General features: G+C 39.4%; 1 protein-coding gene across 1 annotated transcript in view; it reads right to left on the reverse strand.

Moving 5' to 3' along the window:
- LOC102293254 (cyclin-dependent kinase 15) overlaps positions 1-3,147 on the reverse strand; it is a 5,417-nt gene extending 2,270 nt beyond the window's left edge. The window contains exons 1-3 of the mRNA XM_005943337.3: positions 2,928-3,147; positions 984-1,121; positions 803-897 (exon numbers count right to left, since the gene is read on the reverse strand). Of these exons, the coding sequence (XP_005943399.3) occupies positions 803-897; positions 984-1,121; positions 2,928-3,110 (416 nt within the window). The 5' untranslated portion in view covers positions 3,111-3,147. The remainder of the gene's footprint in view (positions 1-802; positions 898-983; positions 1,122-2,927) is intronic.
- Positions 3,148-11,974: the final 8,827 nt, after the last annotated feature.

An 11,974-nucleotide genomic window follows, 5' to 3' on the forward strand; every position in this document is an offset into this window, starting at 1 on the left:
GGACAATCCATAGAAAAGCCGCACCTGACTAAAAGCCGCAGGGTTCAAAGCTTGTGCAAAAAGTAGCGGCTTATAGCCCGACAATTACGGTACTTATAAACTCATTTGATTGAAAAAAAAATTGTAATTAATAAAATATTTGCGAATTTTTCCAAAATGTTAAGTATCTGTTAAAAAATAAACATTAACAATAATTTTAGTAATCCTAGCAAAACATCTGTCTAATATCTAACAATAAAAAAGTAAATGGACTGGTTCTTATATACAACTTTTCTACTCTCCTGGAGCACTCAAAGCGCTCTATAAAACATGTCGCATTCACCCCATACACACAAGCACTATTATCTATACGGTGAGTGCTTTCTAACTATCATTCATGCTCCAATGGATGCATTGGAGAACAACTCGGGGTTAGTATCTTGCCCAAGGATATTTGGCATGCAAACTGGGGGAGGCAGGGATCAAACCACCAACCTCCCAATCAGCAGCTGACCTGCTCTACCTCCTGAGCTAAGGCCACCCCGCAATGGATTGATTGGTATATAGTGCTTTTCTACTCTCCCGGAGTACTCAAAGCGCTGTATACTAATCAACATTCACACTCATTCACACTCCAATGAATGCAATGGATCTTGCCCAAGTCCCAAAAAATTCTGTAAAAAACTTGTTAAAAACTAAACACAGGGAGATGTTTTCTTGTCTTTTGTACATTGTGACCAACATTCAGACTCAATGTGATCAAAACTTAAGCCACAATCTCATTGGCTGTTTGTGTTTGACTTGTATCGCGGTGAGCTCTGACCTGCTGATGCCTTTGTAGACCGAGGCAAAGGTTCCTTCACCCAGTTTCTCCAGACTCAGGTACGAGTGTGCTGCCCCAAACTCCAGACCTGCTTTCTGATCACAGCACACACACTAAATGTCACACAAGCATCACACCGCCTCACATGTTACCTCAAACATCATGTCATACGCGCCCTGACCCAGGTAAGAGGCTCCCGACTGCCCTCCCCCCTCAGTGGGTCACTGTTGCTGCGCCCACGCTGGACTTTCAGCCGACGGGCCTGCAGAGTGTGGAACCAGTGAGACTGAGAGCCAGAGGTGGATGAGTCCGAATCCAGCTGAGACACACAGACGAGACCACATCAGGTACACATAAGGGATTGTTAATACGACCTTTAAAGCTCAAAAGATCATTTGAAACCTCAATACCAGCTTAAGAAAATCCTCAACCAATCAATACTACCTAAAATTGTCTTATCACCACCCGTGGTCACTCATATATACCACTTAACACTTCTACTGTGTCCTGGATTGCTGACTGTCTGTCAGATAGGCCTCAGGTGGTCTGAGGTGGTGGTTGGTAATACTGGAGCTCTAGTCCTGTTTACACCTCAGATTTCCTATACAACAGTGAAACCAGCAGAAGTTATCTGGGACGGCTGGGTGTTTTAAGGGTGGGCAGGAGTCGGACTACAAAGAGCTAGTGAGGAATTCTGTGGAGCGGTCGGGAAGAAATCACCTCCTTCTAAATGTCAGCAAGACAAACAAGACAGTGGTTGACTTCCAGAGGAGAAAAACTGCAACCAAAATCAATATCATGGGTGAGGAGGTGGAAACAGTAGACAGCTGCAGGTAGTTGGATGTTCACCTGAATGACAGACTAGACTGGAGGACTAACAGTGATGCCGTTTACAAGAAGGGGCTGAACAGGCTCTACCTTCTAAAGAAGCTCAGGTCCTTTAATGTGAGCAGCAAGATGTTGGCGATCTTCTACTAGTCTGTGAGAGTTAGTGCCATCCATGTCAGAGAAACCTGCAGGATCAACAAACTGATCCTTAAGGCTGGAAGCACCATTGGTCAGAATTTGGAGACATTTGAGTCAATGAGGGTTAGAGGTCATTGAACAAGCTGCTCTCAATCATGGGCAACCATCACACCTACTTCACACTTCTGAGCTCATTCTCCTTCAGACTGATTCAATCTCGCTTCAGGAAACCGTTCTTGCTGTTTTCTATAACGCTGCACACTGATTCTTCATTCTGTCACAGGTGAACAAACCTGTCAACCATTAGATCATAAACATACTTTGTATTAAACCTTCATGCAGCTGTTTTTCTTATATATTTATTAATGCAATTTGTTCTTCTCTCTTGACCAACGTCAGTCGAACTTTTACTTTTTTAACTAACTTCATTTTTACGTTACTTTATTTTTCATCACTGTTGTAAGTTTATAAATTCCTGCACTCTCTCACAACATAAGATCGTCACCTGTGACCCTTTTATTTAGCTGTGTTATTTGTTGTGTACTGTAGACTGTAATATTGTTACCCTTTATCATTTTGCTGTAAAACAAAAAGTTCTCCTGTGGGATCAATACAGTTAAGAAAAAAAAATAAAGAATGCAATAAAACCAGTCTCGGTCGTTGTGTCCTTGGGCAAGACACTTCACCTACCGCCTACTGGTGATGGCCAGAGGGGCCGATGGCGCGATATGGCAGCCTCGCTTCTGTCAGTCTGCTCCAGGGCAGCTGTGGCTACAACTGTAGCTGCCTTCACCAGTGTGTGAATGTGAGAGTGAATGAATAGTGGAATTGTAAAGCACTTTGAGGGTCTCGAAAAGCACTATATAAATGCAATCCATTATTATCATTATTATGAAGTTACGTCCATTCAAAACATTAATTTAAAAAAAAAATAAAATATATATATATATATTTTTTTTTTTAATTAATGTGTTGAATGGACGTAACATCATATTTTAAATCGAGACAGCATACCCACTGTAAAAAGTTGCAACATGCTATAACAGATTTTACATGTTAAATAGATCACAACAAAAGGATTACTCTGTAAAAAAATAAATAAATAAAAATGATAAATAAAATGAAATAATTGCACTTTTTACAGCGGCTGATGTTTTACCTCAGCAGACGGAAGTGAAGCTGAACTTTTCCTGAAGTTCAACTCCTCCATCTTCACCTCTTCCTCCTCTTCTTCATCTCCTTCATAACCTTTCTCCTCACCATTCTCCTCTTCCTCAGCACAGCAACAGCACCTTCTCACCCACTGCCCGGCCTCCCTCGCCCGCCGGGACAGCTCCTCCATTTTTTCACCTTCTTCTTCCTCTTTTCCGTCTCATATGACTCACATGGTTCCGGACGAGTAAACAAGGTCCCATGACCCTCACTCATCCTTCCTCCTCTTCCTCCCCCTCACTGTGCCCAGAAGGTAAAACAGCAGGTCCATTGATGTGTGTTTGCTGCCCTCTGGTGGACACAAACCATCACTGAAGCTTTTCATGTTAAAAAACAAACAAACAAAAATATCCCAATCAACAACAAGTCAACAAATAAAGACAAATAAAGAATAAAAGAACTCAAAGAAAAATAAATTTGAAGCTTTTAACCATCAACAGAGATCCTCCTGTGTGCTCTAAATGTATCATACAGCAGGTCTGTACATCCAGCTGCTAATAAGAAATACAATAAAAACAGAGAAAAATACAAAAACATACGTTTCTGTTATATCCTGATAGAAGTGATGGATCTGTTTGACCACTGCAATCAATCTACTGAAGTCAAATTCGGTGTCATGGCTGGCAGTCAGTAAAACTGTACAATAAATGTTATCATAATTAGACTGTCATGTACTTAACCTCTGACAGCAGAATCCGGCCAAACAAATTAATTATAGGTATTAATTAGTTATTAATTATAACTGATTATCCAGTTAACTCAGTGACAGTCTCAGGTGATGATTTTAACACTCTGTAATACACCATAATACCTTAAGAAATGTGACTGAAGTTTAATGAGTACACCTCTGTCTCTCCTTGAACTCATCATTAAATGTAATTTGTGGCCATCTGGGGGTGAGAATGTAAATTACAGGAGGTCAGGTTCATGTGGAGCCGGACTATTTATTTTAATTTTACTTTCAGTTTATATTTTTTACATCTCACAGCACTGCATAGACACTTATATAAGCTCTATTAGGTTTACAGTATCTCGTTCAGGTATATTTAGAACACAGAAACATTTAACTCATTCACTGCCATTGACGTCTATAGCCGTCAATGGCAGTGAATGAATCAATGGGTTCATTCACTGCAGTGAATGAGTATATATATGGTATATATATGTATATGTGTATATATATATATATGTATATATATATATATATATATATATATATATATATATATATATAATGTTATATATATTGTATATATGGTATATATGGTATATATATATGTATATATATATATATATATATGGTATATATATGTATATATATATATATATTAATGTATGTATGTGTGTGTGTATGTTCTGATATAATAATGTCCAGACAATACATGAATGCAAGTTTTTAAAAAGGTAACAGTTGTCATCTTCAACAAATTGTCAATATTCAACAAATGTGCATTTTCTTGCGAACAGAAAAACATATTTACATTTTGGCAAATATAGCATCCAGGTTATACAATTTTGTACCTTGGGTTTAAATTAGTATTGTAACGCACTGGGTTACAAGTTAGTTGACTATTGTGTTATCAGTGTTTTGTGTTCAGAATTGCCATCATGGCATAGTTGGACCACACCGGCAGCATGGTGATTTACTGAGTGTCCTTGAATGTGTAGTAGTCTAGAGGCCGGTTGGCCTGTCAATCAGATCAGCTACCAATGACAGAGAGTCTGGAGGAGAGCATGCGTGTGGTTGGCTGAGAGTGTTTGGGGCTCGGGTGTTAGAGAATGTTGTGTGAGTGTGTGCGGAAAAAAGGAGAGAGAGTCAGGGGTTTACTTTGATTCTGGAGAGCACGTTTTTTCCCTGTTGTTTTGGCGTTGGCTACGGCCCACAGTAGCCTGTGTTACTATTCTTAATAAACACCGGTAACCGGAACACTGATTGTCTCTGTCTTCTGTTGGAGGGACACTACAGTATCAAAGCTTGTCACTATATATAAAGGCCGAAAATAAAAAATTTCAGCCAGTGTTATCAGTTCATATTCGTTTGACCTTTCCACTGCATAAGCATAAAAATGGTCATCAAAGAAGCTGACTTTCAGAATCCTCACAAACATGAAGACAGACTCATTAACTGACTGTGGCAAGATATGAATGACTTCACCAAACAAAGGTCTCTTCTTAGTGTCAATACAGAACCAGTTCTATTGTCTCTCTGTATACATCAATACTGTGTGACACAAAAATAGTACTAGTCAGAGAAAGGTCTTGTTCAAGGGTTAGCCTCAAGTTGTCTAACAAGACATCAGCTTTTTTTAGTGACCCCACACTAACTAGATAGGGATTGGAGACATCCATTTTCTTAGCTAGATTATCACTATGCTTATACATGTGTTGAACCTGATGTTTAAAAGCCAATGTTTTTGACACAGTTTTGAAGCTACAAATATGCTAGTCTTTTAGATTGATTGTGCTTGGCTTCAAATCGCATACACCAAAGTTTAGACAGAAAAGCGTCTGGACTTCTTTAAGTTGCTTGAAGACGTTTCACCTCTCATCCGAGAAGCTTCTTCAGTTCTAAGGTCAAATGTTGGGGAGTCCCAGATTTAAACCCAGTGGAAGTAACCCCTCAAGGGGGACAAAAGGACCCCCTGATGATCCTCTACCTAATCACATGAGCCAAGGTGTGAAAACGGGTGTAGGTCACAATCAGCCAGGGTTTCGGATGAGCTCATGTGAAACCTGGCTCCACCCTATCATGCGATTTCCTGAGGTCAGATGGTCCAAACAAAATAAACAGAGGCCCAAACAAAACCATCATCCTTGGATAATGTATCATAAAATAATGTTGCGGAATAAGATTTGTGGCATAAAGGTGTTTGAAAAGAGTATGGTGCTCTACTATCAGTTCTTTAGGAATACTGCAAGCCCTCTCGTAATGACTGGTGCAAAGATGATACTGCATATCTCTCAGTAAAATCAATAAATGCCAATGTTGACTTTTTCGGTCTACACAATCTCCCAACAAAAAGGGCAAGACCAGTAAAACGCACCACATTTGAGATGCTGTCTGTTTTAACGCACTCTCACTGGTTTTCAAGCTCATTATAACACTTGACTTGTTTTTAATGTCTCCATATCCATATTGAAAACTGGAAATCCTCTCATTTAGCTGTTCCAAAGTCATCAACTTCTCCTCATAAATGAAATGGCGAAGCATTAAGTATATCATGCATGATATCAACACTTATGTTTTCTGTTACATGAAAATACTTAAGGCTATTCAGACAGGAGTCCTCTTTCACACCAGTTTTGCTTGGTTCGTTTAAGTATTTGTCAAACTCAAATACACAGTGGGCCAAAATTCAAAACTGGAACAAAGTCGTGGGCTAACATTAATATTTATTGAAAAAAAAATCTTCCTCCAGATATAAGAATGAATCTTTTGTTATGGACTCAAACAAGTTTTGCTGAAAAACTGAATATGGAACAAGCAAAGCTTAATACTAAACGATATATATATTAGCTGTATAATACCAGTAGGCCAGCTCTGATAGTAATTTGGTATGGCTTCGTGGGCCAAATGTAATTAGGCTGCGGGCCAAATTTGGCCCGTGGGCCAGAGTTTGAAACCTATGTTCCTGATAACTGTCTTTGGTAACAAGTATAACGCGTTATACTTGATAACAAGTAACAAGTAACGCGTTACTTAAATGAACCAAGCAAAACTGGTGTGAAAGAGGACTCCTGTCTGAATACAAGTAACACGTTACTGCCCTTCTCTGCTGTTAACACACAAACTGTACCATATAGTTGATGGCTATGACCTTTTAAATCCACATTTAGACCAGAATTTTGTAGAAATCTCAAGTCATCAAGAAGTGGTTGCAAAATCTTGTCAAATCTATATTCCTCCCTGTCAATTGAGTTGAACAAAAGACACAGGTGAATATTTGCAAGTGAGGATTTCCACTCTGGTGGCAAATTCTTCAAGGTAAAATACACAGCTCCTAGCTTATGTATGAAAAGAAAAGAAAACCAAAGAAAAAATGCTTGGACACTACTAGCATAATGGATAGGGAATTATTAAGTGATAAGAACAAGTAATCTGATGTATTGTAATCATTATGAAGCTATAATTTGAGATACAATAAAAGATACAGTAAAAAAAAAAGTTTTTGAATCCATATCGGATCAGTATCATCAATACCACCCTGAATTGTACTTGGTAACTGGAAAACAGAAGTAACCTTTTTTACTTCTGTGCACTTCAACATTTTTAAAGGGAAACATTCACTGCAACAATTTAACAAAGTGCAGTAAGGTGCTATACATACTCTCCACACCTCTCCACCAAATCCCCAATGCAAGTCTTCACAAGAAGCTTCCTTGATGGCACTGACAGGGTACCTGTAGTCTCATACTCCTTAAGAATCTGTGGGGCTTTCCTCTTGAGTAGTGACTTTAGGGGTTGACTTTGTTCTTCTGTGGTAATGGTAGACTGTGTAAAGGCAACACCAGACATTGTACCTCTCTGCAGTAATCTTCAAAGTCATGACAGCAAATTTCCACAGAGCATAGAAGTGTGAGTTTACTCAAAAAGCTGCAGCAGAAGAAGGTGGTTTCTTAATTATCGTGATTATAACGCAATGACTAAAAGAAATTCTGAATAATAATTAAATTGATTTTATCTTATAGTTGCTACTTGGTGAACAAATCTGATCCTGACTAATAGTTAATAACTGTTAAAACACATGTTATGACTTAGAAAACTGGAGAAATGCAAAGTATACCTGATTTTGTCTAATCTCCCCAAGAGAGGTTTTCATTGGTGGCCCTCTGGCTAACAGGAAGATATGGAATCTATCAAAGTCACCATGCTTTGACGGACAAGGTAAGGAGTGACCGACAAGGTAAGGAGTGACCGACAAGGTAAGCGACTCGTGTTGTAACTGACGTCAGACGCCCGAGATTTTGGCGGAAAATTAAAGCAAATGGTTAGTTTAGATTTGAACAAATTCATTTAAGCTTCAGTATTACCAAATACACTTATCAATTGTCTTATAACTAACACTATTTGTCTAAATAATCTCCAACACCCTGGAGAACAACGGGAGAGTTTAGAGACTCTCCAAGATTATATTGATCAGTGCTTTCAGGATCTCGTGATGAAGAAGACCCAGTGTGCAGCTTCCCCGGCCAAACCTGAGACGCCGTCGTCGAAAAGACAACGCCCGGCAGATTCCCCCGGCTCAACATCGCCAGCCGGCAAAGATATTGCCGACATACTGGAGTCAATCGACAAGCGATTGTCCAGTTTCGACGCAAGGCTGTCCTTGGTGGAGATTCTTCACCGGAATTTAAATGCTTGCGAGAATCCCTGGAGTCAGCCAGCAGCAGGTGGAAACGCTTGCTGCTGAAAATGCCACGCTAAGGGAGTCGGTGAAATGTCTCACAGAAATGTTACCCAGCTCAATAGAGAAAATAAAAAAATAAAAGAAACAGTTATCGATCTACAAGCTCGTAGCATGCGTGATAATCTGGTATTTTCTGGTATTCCAGAAGCCGCTGGAGAGGACGCGGAGACCACGGTAAAAAGCTTCATCAAAACCCACCTGAAGCTGCCGGAGGACACGGTGAAGAACATCGTCTTCGATCGGGTACATCGCCTCGGCCCCATTCGGGCTACGGCCGGGAGACCACGTCCTATCGTGGCCAAATTCGGCCACTTCAAACAAAAGCAACATGTGAAAAGCCGCGGCAGGGAATTAAAAGGAACGGACTTCAGCGTGAACGACCAGTTCCCCAAAGAGATCTTGGAACGACGCAGGGTCCTCTTCCCAATCCGACGCGGCTTCATCCAGAAGGGCTCCCGCGCTGTCATCGCTGTGGACCGGCTGTACGTGGACGGACAGCTCCACCGCGACCCCAACATCACTCCGTGGCTGTATTAACCTCACACCAGATAAGAATCAGCTACACCATTTCCCTATCCACTCACACTAACTTGCATTAACATCTGTTTAACTTACCAGTATCAAATCGCATCTTAAAGTGTGATTTCATAGCAGAATTAACACCGTCACTCTCCGTCAGTGATTTAATTGGAATGTTTACGTTTTGTTTTTGTTTTTCTTCTCGTTTTTTTTTCTCTCTTTTCCCCCTCTTGGTTTTATGCTGCTCACCCCTGTCCTTGGTTTCTTTCTTTATTCCTTTCACTGCCTCGATCACCTGCTTCGACACTCATCCACAAACATCCTTTATTTCGACACATACGCACCATGCGCTCAACGGCAGCACATTTACATCAGTCAGACAGCGCACACAGTCGTTTAGGATACACACACTTAAGCCAAGCCTACTCATATTAGTAAATATGCATACACATAGTCAGACTCAGGGAGCATCTCGCCACACATTTTTTCTCTCTCTCCTTCTCTTTATTTATGAACAAGTGACGTATTCTCTCCACCTGTCTAAGCGACGCACACAGCATACATCCCTAGTTATACACAAACATCTATGGGTACACTGAGGTTCATTACATGGAATATAAATGGAGCTGGCTCCAGAGAAAAGAGGTTAAAAATATTTAACCAACTCAAAAAACTACAGGCAGATGTTGTCCTTTTACAAGAGACCCACAGACCTCTTAGAGGTTCGAATGAACTTAAAACACCTGAGTTTCCCAATGTGTTCTCAGCTTGTTATAATTCTAGACAAAGGGGAGTAGCAATTTTAATACATAAAAATATTAATTTCACAGTACTCGATACAGTTATAGATCCAGAGGGCAGATTCTTAATCATTAAACTATCTATACTTGATAAAAAGCTATGTATTGCAAGTGTATATGGTCCAAATGTTGATGATCCCTCATTCTTTCACGGTTTTTTCAGTGCACTCTCTGAACACTTAGATGGCACACTTGTTCTTGGAGGCGACCTCAACCTTGGACTAAATGAAGACATGGATAGGCTCAATACAGCGGGAACTCAGCGTAATTGGCAGTCCACAAATATAATCAAACAGTATATGAGCGACTTTGGTCTTTGCGATGCATGGCGCTCCCTTCACCCCACCAGTAAGGAATATACTTTTTTCTCACATGTCCATCACTCCTACTCTCGTCTGGATTATTTTTTGGTCAGCAGCTCACTGCTGAGCGACATTTCAGACACTGAGATTCACCCTATAGCTGTCAGCGATCATGGTCCTGTATCTTTAACACTAATGCACAAGAATAATACTACGCCAAGAAAAAACTGGAGATTTAATATATCACTACTTAAAGATGAAGACTTTATTAAATATTTTAAAAAAGAGTGGACTTCATATTTGGACTATAATGACACTCCCGAAACATCAGCTTCTGTTCTATGGGAAGCAGGGAAAGCTGTGATGAGAGGTAAAATAATTTCTTTCTCATCACATAAAAAGAAAAAAGAAAACAAAAATATTCAGGAATTAGAAAAAAACATCAAATCACTAGAAGAAGCCTACGCGTCCCACCAAGATCAGGAAACATTGAACAAAATACGCAAAACAAAACTAGAATTAAATGAGATAATTGATAAAAAAACAAAATTCTTAGTACAAAGACTACGCCTACAAAATTATGAACATGGTAATAAATCCGGTCAATTTCTAGCAAACCAGCTAAAAATAAATAAAGAAAAAACAACTATATGTGCTGTTCAAGATTCATCTGGGAACACAATATATGAACCGATACAAATAAACAACATTTTCAGGGATTTCTATAAAACGTTGTATTCACCACAAATAAACCCATCTAAAAAAGAAATTGATCAGTTTTTGGACAACATAACTCTTCCAAAATTATTAGACACTCAAGCAATGGCACTGGATTCACCACTGACACCAGGTGAACTCCAGGAAGCCCTGATAAGTATGCCCAATAATAAGGCTCCAGGTCCAGACGGCTTTCCTGCAGAATTCTACAAAGAATTCTGGTCGATTCTAGCACCAGTTTTCTACAGAACGTTGTTGGAAATCAAAGAAAAGGGCAGACTTCCATCAAATATGAATTCTGCAAACATTAATCTCCTGCTAAAACCAGGCAAAGACCCTGTATATCCCTCAAGCTATCGTCCAATATCCCTTATAAATGTAGACCTTAAAATAATCTGCAAAGCTCTCTCAAAGAGACTGGAGAAAATAACCCCCCTCTTAATTCATCCTGACCAAACTGGTTTCATAAAAGGTAGGCACTCATCAACAAATACACGTAGATTACTTAATTTGATAGACTACTCATACAGTAAAAACCTAGAAACTACAATATTCTCTTTAGACGCAGAAAAAGCATTTGACAGAGTTAACTGGAAATTTCTATTTGCAACTTTACACAAATTTGGTTTTGGATCCTCTTTCATAAACTGGTTAAAAATATTATATAATTCCCCAACAGCTTGTGTCTAGAACAAATGACCAGACATCCTCCAGCTTCTGTCTCTTGAGGGGCACCAGGCAGGGATGCCCACTCTCCCCTTCACTGTTTGCAATTTTTATTGAACACGCAGCAGCAATTAGACAGTACAATTCAGTATTAAGGGCATAAAATGCAAGAACGTGGAACATAAAATCAGCCTTTATGCGGATGATGTGTTACTCTTTCTCCAAAATTCACAAACCAATATCTCTGGGGTGATTGAATTGATAAACTCTTTTGCAAGAATATCAGATTACTCAATTAACTGGTCAAAATCTACAGTCCTACCGATTAATTGCTCCTTCCATAATTCCTCTTCTACACCACTGCAATCGGGAAATATAAAATATTTAGGTATTAATGTTTCTCCCAAGCTTGCAGATCTAACTAAATTAAACCATATCCCACTTTTAAAGAAGGTAGAAGATGATCTGGCTAGATGGAAATGTCTACCCATATCACTCATGGGAAGGGTTGCCGCTATAAAAATGATGGTCTTACCAAAAATAAATTATTTATTCTCAATGATCCCAACTAAACCGCCACAA

Source organism: Haplochromis burtoni, unplaced genomic scaffold (assembly GCF_018398535.1).
Source record: "Haplochromis burtoni strain Fernald_Lab_line unplaced genomic scaffold, NCSU_Asbu1 Contig_332, whole genome shotgun sequence".
NCBI lineage: Eukaryota > Metazoa > Chordata > Actinopteri > Cichliformes > Cichlidae > Haplochromis > Haplochromis burtoni.